This window comes from Haliotis cracherodii, unplaced genomic scaffold, assembly GCF_022045235.1.
Source record: "Haliotis cracherodii isolate W230 unplaced genomic scaffold, xgHalCrac1.p SCAF_6, whole genome shotgun sequence".
NCBI lineage: Eukaryota > Metazoa > Mollusca > Gastropoda > Lepetellida > Haliotidae > Haliotis > Haliotis cracherodii.
In genome coordinates, this window is record NW_027266319.1 from 21,015,577 (window position 1) to 21,036,206 (window position 20,630).

Below are 20,630 nucleotides of genomic sequence, written 5' to 3' on the forward strand. Positions count from 1 at the left end.
GAAATGTCTTCAGAAAATGCCTCCAATGTTTGTTGTTACATTTGAATCCCATGTCTTATTTAAGCACACACGACAAATTCATTTACAATTTATGTCATCCAAGGTACAAATTGCAACAGAAAATGATAAGTTTGTTGTCTCGGGGGGGAAAAAAGTGGACAAAACTCTGGCTAACAACTTCTTTATTATACTATTATAGTGATGTTTTGTTATAGAACCTTATATCTTTGTCAAGCAAGAGTGTCCTGCTTGACAACAGTATAAGGATCTACACTGTAACGTCACCATAACAGTATCTCTTGTATCCCTGTGGTGTGGGTTTTCGGACACTTTCGGTAGATTTTTCTCTAATCACATGAACAACTGTAAAACATCCCATTCACTTAAGAAAGACAACTTTTTCTTAAAAACAAGCCATCATCTGAGTTTAAAATGTGTGTGATATGTCTGTTATAGTGGGAGTATTCGCGATAAACATGGCCATCCTAAAACGTATGATATCCGAAAACATATGATTGGACAATATATAGAAATATTAAAGAACTTGGTCGCCATAGGTGTGTCTACTTTGTCATCCATCAACTTCTAAGAAATAAGAAATGCCAATCCAACAATTCATTCAGACAAAGCTAGAGAAGAAATAGAACTGTATGACATGTTTGTCTAATTTGGGAAAGATACCATGACTAAATAAAGACATTAGTGTACAAGTTTCAGAAAGGCATGACACCAAATTGAGACTTCTCCATATTTGTCTTGTTTAAACCACAAACAGTGAATAAACAACTTGTTAAATACAACTGATATACGCCATTTGATATGTTGGTGTTGTTGCATTTCAGAAAAAGCTAGAGAAGAAATAGAGAAAAAGAAAAAAGAAAAGGAGTTAGATAGACTAAGAAATAATAATGCTGATGGTAAGTTGTGTTATAAATAGCATCATGTTCCAGTTTGTTTTTTGTGTCGTCTTTACTCACATACTGTGTTGATGAAACCAGAAGTCGGATGTCCTACATATTTGTCTTTAGATGTCTATTTTCAGTGTTCAAGATAATGTTTTGTATATAGCTATAACATTCCCGGTGTTTGTGCCTTGTTCTTAATGTGGTGTTACATTGTAACTCAACAGGTCTTTGGTCGGGGGATGGAGAACCAGGTCAAAGGTTAGGTAACAGTCCAAGGTTATCAAACGTCCAACCGGATGTGACGTTACCGGCATCAGAACGCCAAGGTATGAGCAAGTTCTCGCAGCTCTGTTAGTGTGTTACCATGGTTACACTGTGAATCTATGGGATGATGATGTTGACACCCGTAGAGGGGATGGGATATTGGTGTTTCTGTGTTTCAATGTATCCAGTATACAATGTTTTTTGTGTATCTATCTGGAATTCATTTTAAAGTGCAATAAGTGTACATTCCAAAAATATTGATGATGCACAAGCAGGGCTTGTCCGAATTCATGTCGTCATTCAGACACACTTCAGCAATTTACAACACCTACATATATTGCTATTATAATAATCAGACATTTTACATAATGCTCTATTTCTATAAAATTGTATACAGCAATTCTTCAATATTTCCCCATCCGATGTGCCAATTTAGTGCAACCATACTTTTTATGCCAATCGGTTCTAGCTGTTGACCCTTGTCAGTGTTACCATCGTATTTTTAACTACTACTATATATAGATATCTGTCTGTCAACCATACCATCATGAATGTATATATGTGTAGTCACGTGTTGTCGTTGTGGGGTTCTGCTTTGCATACAACTGATTCCATACCAAAGAAGTGCTGTAACCGTACATGCAACGCTGTCGGCATTACAACGTACCGCCATGCACTCCGTGTCCTAGTTTAAGCAATGGAACCCATGAACCTACAATGTCTCTGTATTTGTGAAGATTTGGTTTTATTTCAGTTAACGTTTGCATGAGTTATGTTGAGCCATAAATCAGTTCCAGAAATAACCAAATTCATATCTACCCATATATTCATATTTGTAATTATTCCAATGAGATTGTGAAATCATCTGACATGTGACTGTGACTGTCACTTGTTCTATTGGTCTCCGGGCAACCGGGGCGGTCGGGTAGCCTAGTGGTAAAAGCATTCGCTTGTCATGCCGAAGACCCAGGTTCGATTCCAGATATGGGTACAATGAATGGAGCCATTTCTGGTGTCTCCTGCCATGATATTGCTGGAATATTGCTAAAAGAGATGTAAAACCATTCACTCACTCACTCACTCTCTACAAGCAACCCGTGCTTGTCGTAAACGGTGACTAACGGGATCGGGTGGTCAGACCTGCTGACTTGGTTGGTGCATGTCATCATTGTGTAGATCAATGCTTATGATGTCTGGTCCTGACTCGATTATTTTACTGACTGCCATCATATAGCTGGAATACTGCTAAGTGTGGCTTTAACAACAAACAAGCACTTGTTCTGATTATACCACTCAGCATTGAGCGAGAAGCTGAAAAAAATACACAAGTTATCATGGGTATCTGAACTTTCTGGAACTGAAGTTGGTTAGTTTATGAACACATGCTACAGAATCATGTCTGTCAAATACTCTCATCAAATACTCTTTTCAACATTAAATTTTAGAGAACAATTTTAAAAGTTTGCTTACAAAATTTTAGATTTGTTTTTATTTTTAAAATAATATCATACGTCAAACCATGTTGTAGATATTTTGAGTCTGTGTCCAAACTGAATATTGACAGACCTGTATTCTGTATATCTGCACCAACCGCCTTCTTTGTTTTGATAGGTCGTGTTGTAACGATTGTGCCCCCTGTTCGCACCGATAGCTTACCGAATAATATCTCGAGTACCAGCAGCCCGAAACAGGGCATGAGGGTGCAAGTACTCACTCACAATGGCAGCGTTTCCTCCGACACTGAGTAAGTGCGCTCTGGCGCCTCTCAAGGGAACTAGGACAAATTTTAAGGTAGTCGCAAGCAGAATTATGTCCCTTGAACTGACCTGAAAATGTCAAACCGTTGTGGAAAGACATAGCATTTGAACTACTGATTTTGTTGTGATGGGATAACCCTGTAGCAACCATCTCCTTCATTTCAAACCAGTCTTTTATATAGAATTAAAAATACACGAAATACCAAGCAAGTCTAGATTTCTTCAGTTTATTTTATTTTATCAAAAGACAAATAACAACAAAAATCATCTGAAAATATTTTCATTTTAGAGAGTAAATGTTAGTCTAAATTATGAAAACTGAGACATTTCTTTTTGATTTCTTGTTACTGTTTCATTTTAGTTTTTGTAAATTTCTGAATTAAGTGCTGGTCAATGGTTCCCTGTATGAAGGATATGGTATTACACATTCACCTGTCTCTGCACCCAGTTGGTTACGGTTGACTGTCGTCTTCCCCCCCACCCTGGCAAACACAACCATCTCTCATAAACAGCTGGCTTATTGAAATGTTAAATCATAGAACAAAATAAATTTTGAATATGTTTCCACCTTTCAATTCTCGAATAAAAACATTCAAAATCAAAGTCTTTTGTATTTTGGCATATATATATATATATGTTTAAGACTAGATTGTGTTTGCCAGGAGTGATCAGAAGACAGGGTTGTCTCCCCTGCATGCCTACCACTACCTTCTTTGTCCTGTAGCCAACCACACATCAGCGTCACATCGGGAAGGGGAAATTCTTTTTTTAAAAATTTCAAACTAACATCATTTATTAGAATTGTTTGAAAATCTGATATTCACATAATTAAGATACAAATAACTTTTTCTGGGGTTACTGATGTGTGGTTTTAGCGACTTCCTCCAACTATAAGTTTGTACCTAACACCAGCAAAGAGTTGGGTTTCTTTAACAGTAATTGTCACATGACCAACCAAACAATTGGTTTATGGTGTTTCGTTGCATAACAAAGCATAACACAAATTTGTCTTTGGGTCATCAGTTAAAAAAAAATCAAAATCTGTGGGCAGTGATTTGTTTCATCGATAAATATCTTCAAAATTGAACTTGATTTGTTCAAGTTGCCATTACCAGTTTTGACTTAACACTTTTCTTTGTGCCTGTACCCCTAACACTGTTTCTTGCATGTTGTTGAAGTTCTGTGGGTGACTTTTGTTTATTTTCTGTTTTTGGTTTGTTTTTGCAGATCGAGCAATGAGACCTCTGTCTGAGCACTCGACCGTCTTCACAAACTCACAGAGATAATTGTTACATTCCATTTCATGGTCCATTACTCTTCTTGTTCGTGTAGAAGCAGGACAACAACCATCCATAATAATCATCCATTTCCCAGCCATAACCCATCGTTGAGCATTATGTATGAATTTGTATGATATGTGCCTAAATGGAATATCTTATTTTTAGTCATATTTAATAACTACCGTATTCAACATAATAAGCGCCCAGGGCGCTGTCAAAATTAGAAATAGGGGGCTCTTATTGGAATATTATTTTAGTGGGAAAAACAAGTTGAAAGATAAATATCGTGGTGTATGCCGACAACCTGAAATGTTTATGTACGACAGATATATTTTTCCAGAATTTAATTGCCCATAATTAAGTGTGCACATAACACATGAGTGAATATTATACGCAAATAAATAAGTCTTGTGTACATTGATCAAAAAAAGGGGTGCTAATTGGGATTGTTCACTGGCCAATATATTAGCAAATATCGCCGTGGGCGCTTATTAGCGAGTGGCGCTTATTACGTCGAATACGGTAATACATAAACAGTTACGCTGCCATTTTCATTTTGATGGCTGCACAAATTTGCAGACAGTATTTGTCTATAAATATCTGAGCAAACAATGAAATTCTGTATTTCCTTTGAGATTAGAATAGTAGAAAGCAACATTGTAGCTGAACAAAACCATATTCCATGGACAAAGTGATATATATATCATTGATAGCTCGCACTGAGACTAAACCATATACACAATTTCAATGTCTGTTTTATCATGTACTTTGTGTAAAGAGGTTTTGTAAGTATTATCTGTACCTAATCACAAAGGTATTTGTAAATGTTTTGTCTGTCTCGACAAGTATTACGTGTATATTCTGTACAGTCCACCCTTGTAACATTGTGCATATGCCATCCGTCATTTTTGTACATTCATGATAGTCGTCCTATATAATGCACTGTCGGTTCCCACATAGTGTTAGCTAGTGCTTCTAGGGGCTACCTGCAGCCATTCCCGCCCTGCCTGTACAACAGCTGGGGTTGCGGTCTATCCAGGGCGTGTTTGCTCGACAACGTGAATGGAAGAGATCACATCACACGGATAATGTCAGTACAAACATTTGGAATGTAGTGTGTATCGAAATCAGCGTGTCCTATAAGTGGAATCCCATGTTAGTATATTGTCAGTTTGTTCCAAATACATTTTTTGCCATTAGTTACGCGTTGAAGAATCAGAATGACAGAATGTACGAGAAAAATAGAGTGAAAAAAACAGTAATACTTAATGCATAATTTGAAATATTTCAGTGGTCTCCAATACAATGTACATTTCGTAATTTCTAATGCTGAGATATTCCTTGCATTTTGTTCTTGGGCAAGTTTGTGTTCAAATAGTAATATCAATGCATAATACAAAAATATCCGGAGAGAAAAGGATAGAAATCTGTGGTGATCTCATTTCTGATTGGTTCACAGTATAGATGGAAAGAAGTGCCTTGGATGGAGACCGCTGCTATTCTGTATGTAGAAACTGACATGTAGCCTCAGTGAGAATGTTGTAGAAGGGTTATTTCCCTTGTTGTGATACTCCTGTCTTTAAGTTGAGCTATCGCCGTGTTGTGACTTATGCGCTGCGTCAATGCCCCACTTGGCCTTGTTGTTTATTTATTGCTGTATATACATACATATGATGTCAACATGTTGATCTCTTTGTACAAATTTTTATCAAATTCATTTTTTTATGATGATGATGATGATGAAGTACTTGTGCTTCCTAACAACAACAACAATAAAAAGTTATAAATACCATCAACCTTTTTTTGTGTATTTTGTGCAGCAGCGTTAAGAACAGAGACAGAAGCATTTATTATGATGCTGAAAGAACAAGACAAACCGTTGGGGGTCATATTTGAATTGTACATATAAGATAGCTTTGAGATAAATTGCAAAAAAAACAATGAAGAACGAGGCATGGTTTATATCACGATAAAACACTGTTCTATCATGACGTCATTTCTGGAAATTCGAACATACGCTTGCAACTTGAAGTAATTTCAACGACGCTTTTTTTGAGAGAGTAGCAAGTTATTCCCCTAAGTAGTAGCTGGGCAACAGATGAACGCAAATGCTGAACAATATCTCAACAACAAAAATGACTCATGGTCATGGTTATCAGAACTGCACCCCTCATCACTTATTCTAACTGCAGTGTTTTATTGTTAGATAAGACCGCATCCGTGGTCTTGTGGTAGAGCGTCCGCCCGGAGAGCAGAAGGTTCGGGGTTCAATCCCTGGCCGCATCATACCAAAAAGACGTGAAAAGATGGTACTTGTTGTTACCCTGTCCGGCGCTCGGCATTAGGGGGCTAAAACAAGGACTGGTTGGCTCATAGTCAGTATACTGTGTCTGAGTGGGGTATTCATGTTAAAACTGCGGCATGGTATCTCAGTGAGCTAGCACTATAAATCAGCATCAGTCCGGACTAGTACAAGCACACACACGTCGCGATATATAAGTGCAATAATCTAGGACGCGACGTTAAACCCAATTTCACCTCACCTCACCTTATTGTAAGATAAACTGCCATATCAGCATGTACTGGTATTTTCTTTTCAACCACTACCGGCACATTGAACCCGATGCCTACCTCCCATACGTTTTTATTGTTCACTGCCTCCATGTTCTTGAGGATAGAGGATCTACCCGGAGAGCGGAAGGTTGGGGAGTCATTCCCCAGTTATGACACACCAAAATTTTAGTGGATGGTACTTATTGTTATCTTGCCTGGTGCTCAACATTAACGGGATACAAGAAGAACTGGTTGGCTCGTAGTCTTTATACTGTATCTGTCATGATGACCCTTCCATGATCTAGTGGAGAGAGTGTTGGGGGGTTCGATTCCCCCCATGTCATACAAAAAGATGTTAGAAGATGGGAGCTCCGTAGTAGGGGATACGTAAAACAAGGACTGGTTGGCTTGGATGTTTCTGAATGAGGTATTCATGTTAAACTGCGGCATGGTCCGGACAAGCGCAAGCATGCACGCCACACACAGTAATGATCCTTAGATTTCCAGTAATTGTGATTGTGGGAGTCACGTTGGGATTTTTAGCTCACCTGACAGTGAGCTTTGTCATGGCCATAAACATTTTAACATCCCAAACTGGCTTCCACAGAAGATATCACGTGGATGAGATCAAGCTATATAGAAGATATCAAAATTACATCACAATGCTTTGCAGACCATTGTGACATCATTGGTTACCATGATGTCACAAGTCTATCTGCCACTCAAAGACTGGTTATTAGTGTTTACAAACTGGAAAAGAATGATTTTGGATGAAGAATTGAATATCACTCATGTCTATTGACATCAAATATGGATTAAAGTTTAAAAAAAACTCTTTGGCAAGCCTTCGAAATTATAACCTTTATTGAGTTATGTCAATATATTTGTTATCAAAACATACTTGGAACCATAGGACCGATGAAGCTGAAATGTTGCTGTAAACCACCTTTGCTGTGATGTTATCAACAACTCGGCCATGTTGCTGTCAACCTACTATCTATACTACTCAAAATAAGTTAAGGGTCACATAATTGGTTGATATTTTACATTACAATGTATTCGTAAAACATGAAAGTCTCAGATAATACGTCAGCATTGAGTGTCAAAGAGAACTGTTACACACGATCACTTTGTCAATAACGAATAAACCACCTCGTGCTCATAAACAGTTGACACACTGTTGAGGCTTGCTGTCAATCAGATGTTGAAAGAACATAGGAACAGCCTGCCACTCTTGGGGCCAATTCTTGAAGACCATCTGGCTGCCTATGATTGTCTCTCACTCGTCCCATGCTTGCTCAATTGGCGCCATATCAGGTGAGTATGCAGGCCATTCCATTTGCTGAATGCTATTTTGGTTGAGAAAATCATTCACGAGCCAAGCATGATGTGGTCTAGCATTGTCATCTTGAAGATGATCTATGATGTTGGAGAAGAGATGGTCTAACTGCTTGCCACCCAAACTGAATATTGTGGGCTCGCAAACAATTCCATATGGTCTGGTCCTATAACTGAATACCATTAGCATGTCTCAGATGTCTAGCTGGGATTTTGGTTGTTGTTTAAAGCTGCATTCAGCAATATTCCATTCAGGTCTGTAAGTAATAAGAGTCTGACATGAGCATTGATCCACGTAATTGACATGCATCAACGAAGTCAGTGAGTCTGACCACCCGGTCACGTTAGTCGCCTCTTAAAAACCATGGCAAGCATGGGTTGCTAAAGACCTATTCTAACTTGGTTCTTCATGTGCTGACATAATGCCATGACGATATGCCCATATCAACATTGCTTTGTTGACGTCTTACCATGATGAAATTTCAAGAGATCATGGCAGTGATTTGTATGTCCTAATCGTTCAAGGAGTACACAGATTGCACATGCAATGACAAAGGAAACCCAGTATAATTGGGCGACATTGCGATGCAAAGTTTCATTGACCTTTGTTTTGAGCTTGAAATCTAAATACAACCTAATTTGCGATTCGAAATTCAAATTTCTGTTTTCTATGTCAAATTACCTTGTTTTGAGTGGTGTATAAGCTACTTGTTCAATGTTGCTGTCAACCACTGTCAATGTTGCTTTTAAACAATGGTCAATGTTGCTTTTAAACAATGGTCAATGTTGCTGTCAACCACAGTCAATGTTGCTTTTAAACAATGGTCAATGATGCTTTTAAACAATGGTTAATGTTGCTGTCAATGTTGCTTTTAAACAATGGTCAATGTTGCTGTCAATGTTGCTTTTAAACAATGGTCAATGTTGCTGTCAACCTACTTGACTTGTGATGCTGTCAACACATTTGGTTGATGTTGATTACCATGGTCACAAAAAACCAAAAAACACAGAAGACAAGTCATGTATCTTGAGTTTATTATCCTAAGAAACCAAGGTTGTGTTGATACCAACATTACCCCTCGATGCATTACAGCGAACACGTTTGATAAAGTCTAACCACTGGTTTGCAGGATAAGTTTTATTAACATCTTTTTTCAACGAGATGCCAGAAACACGCACAGCTATTCACAGATGATCAGAATTTAATATTCACATAAATAAAATGTCCATCTCGCACAAACACAGCTCCATTCTCTGTCCAACAGGAACAGACCACTGATAAAGTTCATCTTGCTTGTCCTACAGCTAATTGTGTTATAACCTCAGCCAGTACATGGCAGCTCGGATACGGTTGTAGTCAGGCAGTTGCTCGATAGGTCCTGGGGAAAAATACAGTGAAATGAGTGACCATCCACATTCAATACTCAAGAACACGTCAGAAAAATTCATCTCCTACCCATTAATAAAAGAAATTTCTCAATGCTGCACTCAACATCCAGCTATATGACAACATTGATGATAATCAATCTGGACCAGACAAACCAGTTATTGATATTAAACAGCATGAAAAAAATACAGAGTGAGTGAGTTTGGTTTTACGCCGCTTTTAGCAATATTCCAGCAATATCAGTGGGGGACAATGCAAATGGGCTTCACTCATTGCAACCATTTGGGATTTAACCTGGGCTTTCGGTGTGACGAGCAAATGCTTTAACCACTGGGCTACCCCACCACCCCAAAGAACTTACAGAAGAACAATGCATTATTTGCCATGACAACTTTGATCGCAATCATAAACATACCGACAGCAGCAACAGCAGGACACTTGTCATAGATGTACTTCATGCACACATCACGCACCACATTGGCATTGACGGCCTGGAAACAACACAAACACAAATGTTGGAGAGGACATTAATTCACCATCGAGTCACTTCACTTTCAGTCAGGTGAGCTCAGAAAGAGAGAATGTTGTGTTGACGCTATAGTTAGCAAAATTCAAGCTATATCACGGCTGACTGAAAATACTTGTAAGTCAGGTACACCAGTGCTTGAAAGTATGAGCATCAGGGGTTTTGTAAAATAAATGTGACTAATATATGAAATAACAGTCATCCACAAGGTATGTATGCTCTCACCTCTATCCTGGCTTCCAGCTCTGGAAGTGGAATCCTCCTGTCATAGCACAGCATTTGTCTGAAAAAACATTGCACAACACAAGCATTTATCATACCTCCATGTCAGAATGATGAGATCTGATTGGTTCATGTGATCTTGATAAAATATTTCATCAAACTTTCATGTCAGAATGATGAGATCTGATTGGTTCATGTGGTCTTGATAAAATAATTTATCATACTTTCATGTCAGAATGATGAGATCTGAATGGTTCATGATGAAATACTATGTCTTAAAACCTAACACAGAATGCAAAAACCACATGTCGTGATACTGCTACAACTTATACAGCGTTAACTTGATAGTGATTGTAATGCTTAAAATTACCCTCACACCTGTATGTTCCCGATTTTCCCCTTCATATCCTCCCAGGTACCAAGCAAGTCTCACCAACTGCCAATGTCCTCACAGACAAGGTAGGGACATCCCCCACCGATATGAAGCTAATCTCATCCTTCCCCCACTAAACTCAAAGATAAGAAGGAAGCCTCACCTCCCGATATCCTCACAGATAGGTGTGGAGCCATCCAACTGGAGGAGCATGTTGGTCTTCAGGAGGTTCTTTGCCCTCTCAACCTCAGAGTCGGTCACATTGGAACACAGTCTCATCCTGGATAGAACAAAGTCAACATGGTCATTGTATCTTTCCTATTCAAATTTATGCTGGGTTCTCATTAAGAATGACAATAAAAGCATGGGTATTGCTCACCATTACTGAAAGAAGTTCAACATTTCTGTTCTTGTTCATAGCCAACTGAAGTAATAATAATGATGATTGAAACATCAAAAAGAATACAGAATACTGAAAAATTCAGCCTTGACTGTTAATTTCTTCATTCTGATTGATTAATTGCTACAAACAAGGTATGAATATGATTTAATTGGATACAATTTGGTCATTGTATATAAATGTACTGTGTTTGACAAGAACTTGTTAGGTTCCAAATAAAATTTAGAGGCCATCAATTCAGTATAACATACCTCTGATTTTCGAACACAGTAGGTTTATCTCCTAATTAATTTGTTTCAGTTTGGGTAGGATTGTTATGAAAGCATGAAATAAATAATGTAGACAATTTGAACATACCATTCTCCCTGTACGTTGAACAGCATATCCTCAATTTGTGTACGCTCGCAAACATAGTACAGACCCCTGAAAACACAAGCAACTCCTTGATCATGTTGATAGCAAGAGATATAGGATGATGGGGAGTCCTGCAAACTCAATACAATAAAAGAAAAACAGTGCAGTTAACATAGTTGAATTTTAACAGGGATGGAAAATAGCACTAGACTGCTAGCCGTGTACCAATATAGTGAAACCCACTAGCATGGGTATGGTGCTGACAAACCTCGATACACAATTGGGGGTGGACCGGAATTCAAAGCCCAGTTCCACAAAGCGATTAAAGCTCTATGATGATCATAACTCCCATACTTCTGGTGCACAGCCAATGCGGGGCCTTAGACGACTTGGTGACCCGTGCCTACCTAACCTACACTCTATGCTATAAACACATGTATGGGTATATCCAATGACTAGTGAAAATTATCATGCCGACACTCACCACAATCCGGTGTCTGTGTAGCATGTGTTAAATGACTGGAAACTATGACACAGGTTTGCGGAGGCGCTGTGGGCTGCCAGGGGGCTGGCGAGGTTGGAGCCGCCTCCGAAGGATCGGTCCCAGCTGCCGATGAGAGTGTTGGCCACCATCAGGGCAATGTTGTCCGGGTTTGACCACCCGCAGCCCTCGACAGCAATGGCCACGTGAGCCAGGGGCATGCTGTCATCTCGGACAAGGATCTATGTACAGGAATGTATGTGGAAGTTTAATATGGATACCAGGAAACTTGCATTCAACAAATAACCTTACACTAAGTGTTCTGTAAGACTTTGTTGTTAATACTTCATGGGTTGGCATACATTACGTTCCTACATCTTCTGTGAATACACATGACCACAATGTCGTGTAGTTAGTATTTTTAACCAACGAATCAGCGAGTGTCTGGTCAATGATCACACACACACAATATTTCTTGTGCGATATGTGCAACCCTTGCTGCAGTCTTCTCTACATATTGCTTCAAAATCAGACAAAGGAAGGGTTTACTCAAAATCCCTGAATGTAGGAGGGATCATTTAATTTCCATGAGATATACACAGCCTAATTTCATGGCTCAACTTAAAATAAACATGAGTTGCTAGTATACCACCTGTCATCCATATGGATTCATGGGTGAAGAAGGACATGGTGTATACAGACCCGTGCAGTATTGATTAGTCATTAAGTGTTGGGAGGCAAAGAAAACACAAATATCAAGAAGAATGAATGCAAAAGGATAAGAAATTCCTTATTCAATTAAAAATCTGAAAACGACAATGTGTAATTTTGATTTTAACACTGCATCCAGTTATTGTTTTTTGGCTATAGATACTGTACTTGCATACTTAATGCTGAGATACATTGTTGGACAAAAGCAATACTTCTGTTGCAAGATACATCAAGACACATCAAGATACGTAAGAAGTAGCCTCACCTCGCTGCCGGTGAATCTGCATGGTGGTAGAAGAGGAATCTCCCCCTCATAGTTAGTACCAATGGAGCCGAAATGCTGCTTCGCGATGTTGACCAGTGAATCATGATTTACACCTGAAACAATTCCTCAACATGTGAACATCTTGATTTAAAACAAATCCAAAGTTCATCTTTATTCACATAAGGAAGTTGGTAGAATCGGAAGACATTAACTTTTACAGGTGACAAATATTGACAAAGAAAGAATGTAGAATATAGAAGAGAAATCGATATAGTTCTTAGTCTTACAGCAATAGTTGATAGGTCTGATAACACAGCACTTGAATCAACCCAACACCAGTACTTATAGTAGCCCCACATGTGCCGTGTGTGTGCCTGCGTGTGTGTGTGAGAGAGTGTGAGAGTGAGTGAGTGAGAGTACATCAACACCTGGATTTAGCACAACACCACCACCTGTCTGAAGCCCACACTGACAGCTCCATGCACACAGCACCTCTACAAGTCCTCACCTCCTGCAGCTGACAGCACAATGCGAGGTCCCTTGTAGTGAGAGTTGATGTACTCAACGAGGTCCCCACGCTTGATGGATCTAAACACATACACATTTGTCAGTACAGCCAACACCAGTGCTTGTACAGTGACTTCAGAGTCAGCATGGAAACCTACACATCCATAAACACAGGCAACACCGATGGCTGTGTACTGAGGTCATGGTCAAAATGGAAACACACATTCTTCAACACAAACACAAAAAAGGACGTAAACTGAGGTCAAGGTCAACAAGGACTCCTGGACATGGACTTTGACATCATATACATCAGAAGGTATAGAAACATTTCCAGGCAGGATGAGTTCATTCTGGTACAATATTCTGAGTAAGTTGGGTTTAATGCCACTTTGAACAGTATTCTAGTTACTTCACAATGTATCACTTTTATGTAGGTGGAAAGCCCAAAGTGATGCAGGTTTCAGATATTTACGACTTTGGTGAAACCCACGAGCATGGGTATGGTGCTGACAAAACCTAGAAACATAATCAAGGTCAAACTGGATTCAAACCCATGATTATAGGTTTCTAGTGTTCCCAAGTGACACTACTCTGCACAGAGAACATAATTTCACAGGAGTTGCCTAGAGCTTGAAAAAGAAACCCAAAGGAAACTGAAACATTTGTACACAAAGTTCTTACACATTTGGCACTTCTACACAAACCCCACTGCATTCAATATTTAAGAGGTGTTTTAATTACATTACATTGAGAATCAAACCATACCAAGTCTCCTCACTTACCATAATATTCCCTACTGTCCAGACAATATCAACTATTTTGTGTCCTGTGACTTACTGGATGTTCTCTGTGGGCCCGAGGATGGTTCTGCCCAGAGCGGTTCCCTGGTAAGCTGTGGCATGCAGGTGGTCAAACACAACTTCCTGCAGATTGGTTTCAACTTCCTGGTGATGAAACACAGAAGCATGATAGGCATGGTCTTACAGTTGCTGGATAGAAGTGAGCGAGTGAGTGAGTGAGTGAATGAGTATGGTTTTACGCCGCTTTTAGCAATAATCCAGCAATATCACGGTGGGGGACACCAGAAATGGGCTTCACACATTGTACCTATGTCGGGAATCGAACCCGGGTCTTCGTCATAACGACGAAAGCTTAAACCACTAGTCTACCCGACCGCCCCTGGATAGAAGAGAGATAGTGAGAATGTTGATTTCACTTTAAGAAATATTCCGGCTATATCACAACGGGGGAAAACAGAAATGGGCACCACACATTGTAACTATGTACAGTGATGCAAAGAACAGAGTCTGTGTTACCATGATCACTCTACACACCTGCATTTCCCTGAGGATGACGCCCCTTTCTCTCTCAATCTCCTGCTCTCCCAGAGTGCTGTTCTGAATGATGTCAGACAAAATGTCCACAGCTGAAACACAACAAAGCTGTCTACAATCTGTGCAAGTTGAAGATCCTTTAAAATTTATGTACCTCCAATGTCAAAATACTGAAACCAAAAATAAGTGTGTCATATCCACATGTGATCTCCCAAATACTCACAAAACCATGTAACACTGTAACCATGGTAACTAACTCCCAGTTTGTTTGTTTGTTTGTTGTTTAACACAGCAATCAGCAATATTCCAGCTATATGACCTCAGTCTGAATATAATCACATCTGGACCAGACAATCCAGTGGTTGACATGAGCACCGATCCACACAATTGGGATACAATGACATGCATGAACCATGTCAGCAAGCCTGACCACCCAATCCCATTAGTCGCCTCTTACTACAAGCATAGTCACCCTTTACTGCAAGCATGGGTTGCTGAAGACCTATTCTAACAGGGATCTTCACGGGTACCTCCTAGTAGAGCATAACCATGATAACATAGAACTAGTCAGCTGCAGAGAATACCTACCCTTGTTCATGTCTTGTGAGAAACATTTGGCATAATACACAGTCTGTTCACGGGAGGTATAAGCGTTCAGGTGAGCTCCCATGTTTTCTACTTCCAGTTCCAGATCAGTCTGTGATCGCTTCTGTGTTCCCTGGAACAATATGGCTCCATATACTGACCTGCCAGTGTACATTCAAGTTGACACAAAGGAAGGGCCCTACAGGTCTACTTCTGACATAATCATGATAATAGTGGGATCACTTTTCCCAAGACTGAATTTGATATTCTTGTACTCAATGCACATTCAAAAGTCACTCAAAAGCCATTTTGGACACAATCTCATTAAAATCAGATCTTAGTTTTCACTACCGCTAACAAAAGATCTGAGGACATCTCATTACAGGTCACGCCAGAACGACCTTTTGCGAACATTGACCGACAAATGAAATGACTGACAAGAAATCGTCATTTGAGAATGTCTTTCTGCCAATCAGAAGGCAGCTATCTCGAGCTTTACGGCACTAGTTTCAAACTGGCGACAATGCTTCGAAAACATATTTTCACACATTCTCGATTAAAAAGTTTAAAACTGACCAAAACAATATTCTGAAATGGCTTATAGATGGCCTAGATTGTTTGGATATAATCATAAAACCCGTAACTGTCGTTTGGAGTATCCTCTGTTAAATATTTCGAGGTTGCATGATTAGAGAACACATTCCGACTGTCACTTTCTGGTAAGCAATGCTCTGATTGGTTGGATGAAAGGTCGTGCTGACGTGACCCGTAATGGAACGTCCTCAGATCTTTCTCTTGCCATGTTTGCGGTAGCGAGAACTAAGATCTGATTATAATGGGAATGTTTTGGACAAAAAGCCACCAAAGAAATAAAGCCAACCAATGCCCTTGGAAAATATGGTCGGTCCAGGATGATGTATCGTCCATTATGACAGCAGAGCTGTCTTTGGCACGCTCTTTCACATAATTTGGCTGGACCTCATCATGCTCATATTGACCAATCAGATTCCACCTCTCGTATCACTTGCATTTGCTTCAAATAGAATGGCAGGGCCCAGTCCAGATGATCTGATCTATTTACTTAGCGAAGTGCATCAAATCACATGAGCATCTTGATTAAAAACATGAGAAGATTTGGAAAATATCTTTTGACACCCAGTTGACAGTACACATCTTTGTAAATCCTGCATTTGACCGAAATCTGCACGTTGAAATCCATGTTGTTTAAGAACTGACGTTGATTTCATTACACAATTTTGATTGGACTATGCAAATACTCATTAGTCCAGCCAAAATAGAACTCTTGAAGTCCAGCCTACTTTGACAAGGGTGGAAACTAGACTTTTACAGTCAGATAACTCTCTTGCCTAAGGGTGATAAAAACAAGCAAACAAACACCACAACTGGAAGGCTGTCTGTTGCAATATCTACCAGCTATGATAGGGTGGGTTTCGTGTTCTTACTTGGTTATGTGAGGCTACAATGAGTACTGGTGTAGGGTTGATTCAAGTTCTGCTTTGTTACAGCCATATGAAACAATCAGGTGCTCTGTAACTTCCTTTGAGTAGTATACACAATACCCATCATATAGATTCAATGAAACCATCCCACTGAAATATTTGCAAGTCACAGTGCTCTAATTTTTACCTTAAATGCCATGTGTTCAAGGAAATGTGCAACACCATTGTTCTTCTGATTTTCAAACCTGCTTCCAGCATCTATCCACAATCCAACCTGAAACAGAAACAACACTGAGATCGTAGTAAAATCATGAGAGGTAACTGCATGCACATCACACTGTAAATATATATACATGTAGCCAGCATATGCAAAACAAAATTGCTATATTTATTATATGTGTATGAAATCTATAGCATATGTTGTATGATAACCTAAAAATTGTAGGTGTTTGTACCATTTGTCCTATGGATCAGCTGATCCCCCAAAATCATGTATGTGAAAAAAGAAAGAACTAAATTCTGGTTTGCAGCATTTTTTTTACTTACGCTGAGTTTGATAATTACTCTTTTGCATGTTATGAAACAATAATCACAAACTGTTACCTGTCTGAACTGGACCAATTGGTTCATGTTCGATTACATGTAAACATGGTAATTGTTTGCCATGGTTTGCTCAAATACTATTTATAGATTCACCTTTACTCCAACTGTCCAAGCAGTGGTAGATTTGTTCCCATCAAACCACCACACAATGTTAACACTATTTCGATTTTACTAAAAATCTTGAACTTATAAGAGTACTTATTTGCTCTGAAACCCCTTATTGGGCAATATTGAATGAAATCTTGAACAAACGACAGTAACTACTTACAGTACATGTTGGAATTCCAGAGTCTTCAGTTGCCACTCGTAGGCCATTGTCAAGAGTTGTCACCCTTGTTTCTGGAACATTTAATATTGTCTGTTCATAGGTTGCCGCCTTAGCTGACATCCATCTCTTGTTGATGAAGAAAGCACATTGCACCTGCAAAAAGGAACCATGTAAAATAAATCATATCTTCTCAGATATCTATACTTTAAAAAGAAAAATACTACCGATAAATTTATAATACATTATTCAGTTTAACATGTTTCAAAGAAAAGAGGTGAACATTATTTGTGTGATCTCATCAAGTCTTTCCCATGAAATCTGACATCAACCGATACACTACTGTTAACCATGTTAACTGTACATATAGGCACTACTGGCATTATTAACAACATACTTCAGTCGGTACGCTTTAAGCATGTTTAGCAATATTCCACCAACATTACATATGATATAAATTCATGGATGGCATGCGCTACAGCCAATGCTTCAAATGCCTCGGAGTCAGGGCAATTTTACCCCTGGAAAAATAAAATAAAATAAATAACTGACAACAGGTTACAGGGAACTTGACCCGTGACCTGTGAGTTTGATTCACATAATACTTGTCTGTATGATGAACGAATGCTGGTATTTCATAATTTGGTACCACTTAAAGTTCAATATATTTTCATTCATATTTAGTTACAAAAATACAATATACAGCTGAATGTTTCTGTTCACAATCTACGCCTGTGCCAAAACATTTGAGGCATTCAATGTCATTTTAAGTATTATTTTACTTTTTGCATGGTTAGTGTTATCATGTATAAGCTGATCTTACTAAACTGAACAGAATTTTACAAGACTTGGGCTTTGGGATACTGGCTTGATCTTCATATCGCAATAGTCCAGCAATATCATGGAGGGGGCCACCAGAAATGGGCTTCAAAGTTCAACCATTGTACCAAGGTGGAATCTACACAGGGCCTTCAGCGTGACGAGCAAACACTTTAACCACTAGGCTACCTCATCAACCGTTTTACTAATGGCCTCTAAGCATGTGCAATGTTATGTAGTACTGTTTTCAATATGTTGTATTTCTCTGGCGGCCAGATTTTGAAGTTTGTGACAACTACAAGTAAAGGCTTGAGTCCCCTGGCCCCCAAAATAAATAACCTAGGCAAATCCCTGTAAAAGCATATATGACCAATGACTGATGACATTGCTAAAATCCCAACCGATTCCAAATTTTACCAACCAGTCTGCACTGCTATAAACATATTCATATTACATCAGTTCAATACAAAACCTAGCTAGTATTTTGTCAGTTCAGTATCAGTCAATTTTACGGTCGATTCACAATACAAGTGACAGAACTGGTTCTGAAAAAGCTCAACATATATCTTTGTGACGTTCTCCATATACAAAAAAATAGTCAAAAGCGCGTGTACACATAACGTCACGAACTTAGGATACTTGCTGAGTTTTGCATAACTTTCGCAAATGTTTGGTGTTAAGCTGTCGTTAAGATATTGACACAAAATAATACTGAAAAAAAAATTCTAACTTCGACGAACATTTCAGACGTTCGCAATTCATACATTAGCAATCATGTTTATGTCGGAACATTTGTAGTTTTGTATCCAAAGTCGCAAGATCATGCGTTTTGAAAGTTGTTAGATACATAACCACGAGAGGTGAAAAGGACATGCAAAACGTTTCACACATAATGGCAGTGATCCTATTGTCTCAGGATACAGATAAATAGATTTATGCTTATGCTTTCAGTATGACTATATTCTGGCTTAATTTATTACCCTTGATGTCTTCGGCAACACTTTTGTCAGTGTATTCGTGACCTTCAACAGATGAGTCGCCATCTTGACCGGCGAAAACGTCGAAAGGGCATGCGCAAAGAGAGTTTTGCTAAAAGTATTCTCACATATGAAACGAAAACACCAACCAATCAAGAAAGGGCACCAAAGCATAACCACACCGACAGCAATAACAATAAAATGGGCAATACCCAATAAGTGGGAACTAATATGATTTTACATACAGGTGTGCTATTTGTTTACGAAGGAACTCTTGCAATTACGTTAATGTCAGTTGCATTTTTTCTTAATTATGTAGAACTAATTGATAGTTCATCCATTTACATGTCTTATCTGTCTATGATTATTATAACATTATATTTTTCGATTTTTTCATCACATTTTGTGTTTTAAATAACATTCACAGTTCCATCCCACTTCGTAATAATAGATCCTTTCTTTATAGCTATCCAAAGCGATTCTATTCTTCGTCAGAGTTATGTGCCCTTGGAAGGCAGGTGCTAGTTCTAGCAGACGAATTTTGTTAGTAAAACCATCAAGTGTTTTTTATATGTATGGCCGTATGCTTTTCTTATATATTGACAATGGCTTTGAGTATGATTATATAACTGTGTCAAAAGGGTTTTAGTTTGGTGTGAGAGAAAGACACACGGTCCCACAGATGTTTGCTTGATAGATCTAGATAGAATCTACTATGAAATAAGCCTTTTCATCGACAAGGCCAAACTACTAAAAATAGAATACATCTTCAGGCATAAGAGACACGTTAAACAAAGATGAGATAGATGCTAATACTGATGCGACTAAACGTCAAAACAACTATCAAATAGAGGAACGCGAAAAACTGCAATGTTTGTCCCTCGAAATGGCATTTTTTTAATAAATATAATTCCAGATAGACTTATGAAAACTGTAGAAGATGCTCAATTCACATATTCATAGAAAGTGATAGTCTGCTTTATCATTACAAGACTTTTTCAAGACAGTACCAAAACTATAGTGATACAGCTAGGGCTGGGACAATACTACCCGGGTACCCGACCCCTATTACCCGACCTTACCCTGATACAAGGGCCCTGACAATACTACCCGGGTACCCGATCCCTATTATCCGACCTTACCCTGATACTAGGGCTGGGACAATACTACCCGGGTACCCGACCCCTTTTACCCGACCTTACCCTGATACTAGGGCTGGGACAATACTACCCGGGTACCCGACCCCTATTACCCGACCTTACCC

The 20,630-nt window shown here is 38.9% G+C and overlaps 2 protein-coding genes across 2 annotated transcripts in view; one reads left to right on the top strand and one right to left on the bottom strand.

Annotated features, from left to right (window-relative positions):
* LOC139446007 (cadherin EGF LAG seven-pass G-type receptor 1-like) overlaps nt 1-5,991 on the top strand; it is a 73,275-nt gene extending 67,284 nt beyond the window's left edge. The window contains exons 33-36 of the mRNA XM_071227275.1: nt 843-917; nt 1,130-1,231; nt 2,781-2,913; nt 4,154-5,991. Of these exons, the coding sequence (XP_071083376.1) occupies nt 843-917; nt 1,130-1,231; nt 2,781-2,913; nt 4,154-4,178 (335 nt within the window). The 3' untranslated portion in view covers nt 4,179-5,991. The remainder of the gene's footprint in view (nt 1-842; nt 918-1,129; nt 1,232-2,780; nt 2,914-4,153) is intronic.
* Nucleotides 5,992-9,115: 3,124 nt separating this feature from the next.
* Nucleotides 9,116-19,455, bottom strand: LOC139445743 (mitochondrial-processing peptidase subunit beta-like). The gene is made up of 14 exons (XM_071226946.1): nt 19,370-19,455; nt 17,574-17,726; nt 16,890-16,976; nt 15,246-15,375; nt 14,658-14,749; nt 14,161-14,267; nt 13,325-13,404; nt 12,817-12,929; nt 11,844-12,082; nt 11,363-11,428; nt 10,769-10,885; nt 10,236-10,293; nt 9,900-9,975; nt 9,116-9,476 (listed from the first exon to the last, which is right to left on the bottom strand). The coding sequence occupies exons 1-14, from the start codon at nt 19,430-19,432 to the stop codon at nt 9,412-9,414; spliced, it is 1,446 nt and encodes a 481-aa protein (XP_071083047.1). The 5' UTR covers nt 19,433-19,455; the 3' UTR covers nt 9,116-9,411.
* Between the last annotated feature and the right edge of the window lie 1,175 nt (nt 19,456-20,630).

Bases quoted from the DNA above. Each gene is read 5' to 3' on its own strand.
- LOC139445743 (XM_071226946.1), bottom strand. From the start codon at position 19,432: ATGGCGACTCATCTGTTGAAGGTCACGAATACACTGACAAAAGTGTTG. The intron at 14,750-15,245 runs GTAGGTATTCTC...GTTGTGTTTCAG, and splicing joins CTCACAAGACATGAACAAGG to CTGTGGACATTTTGTCTGAC. The intron at 10,886-11,362 runs GTATGTTCAAAT...TGTTCTATCCAG, and splicing joins TTCAACGTACAGGGAGAATG to GATGAGACTGTGTTCCAATG.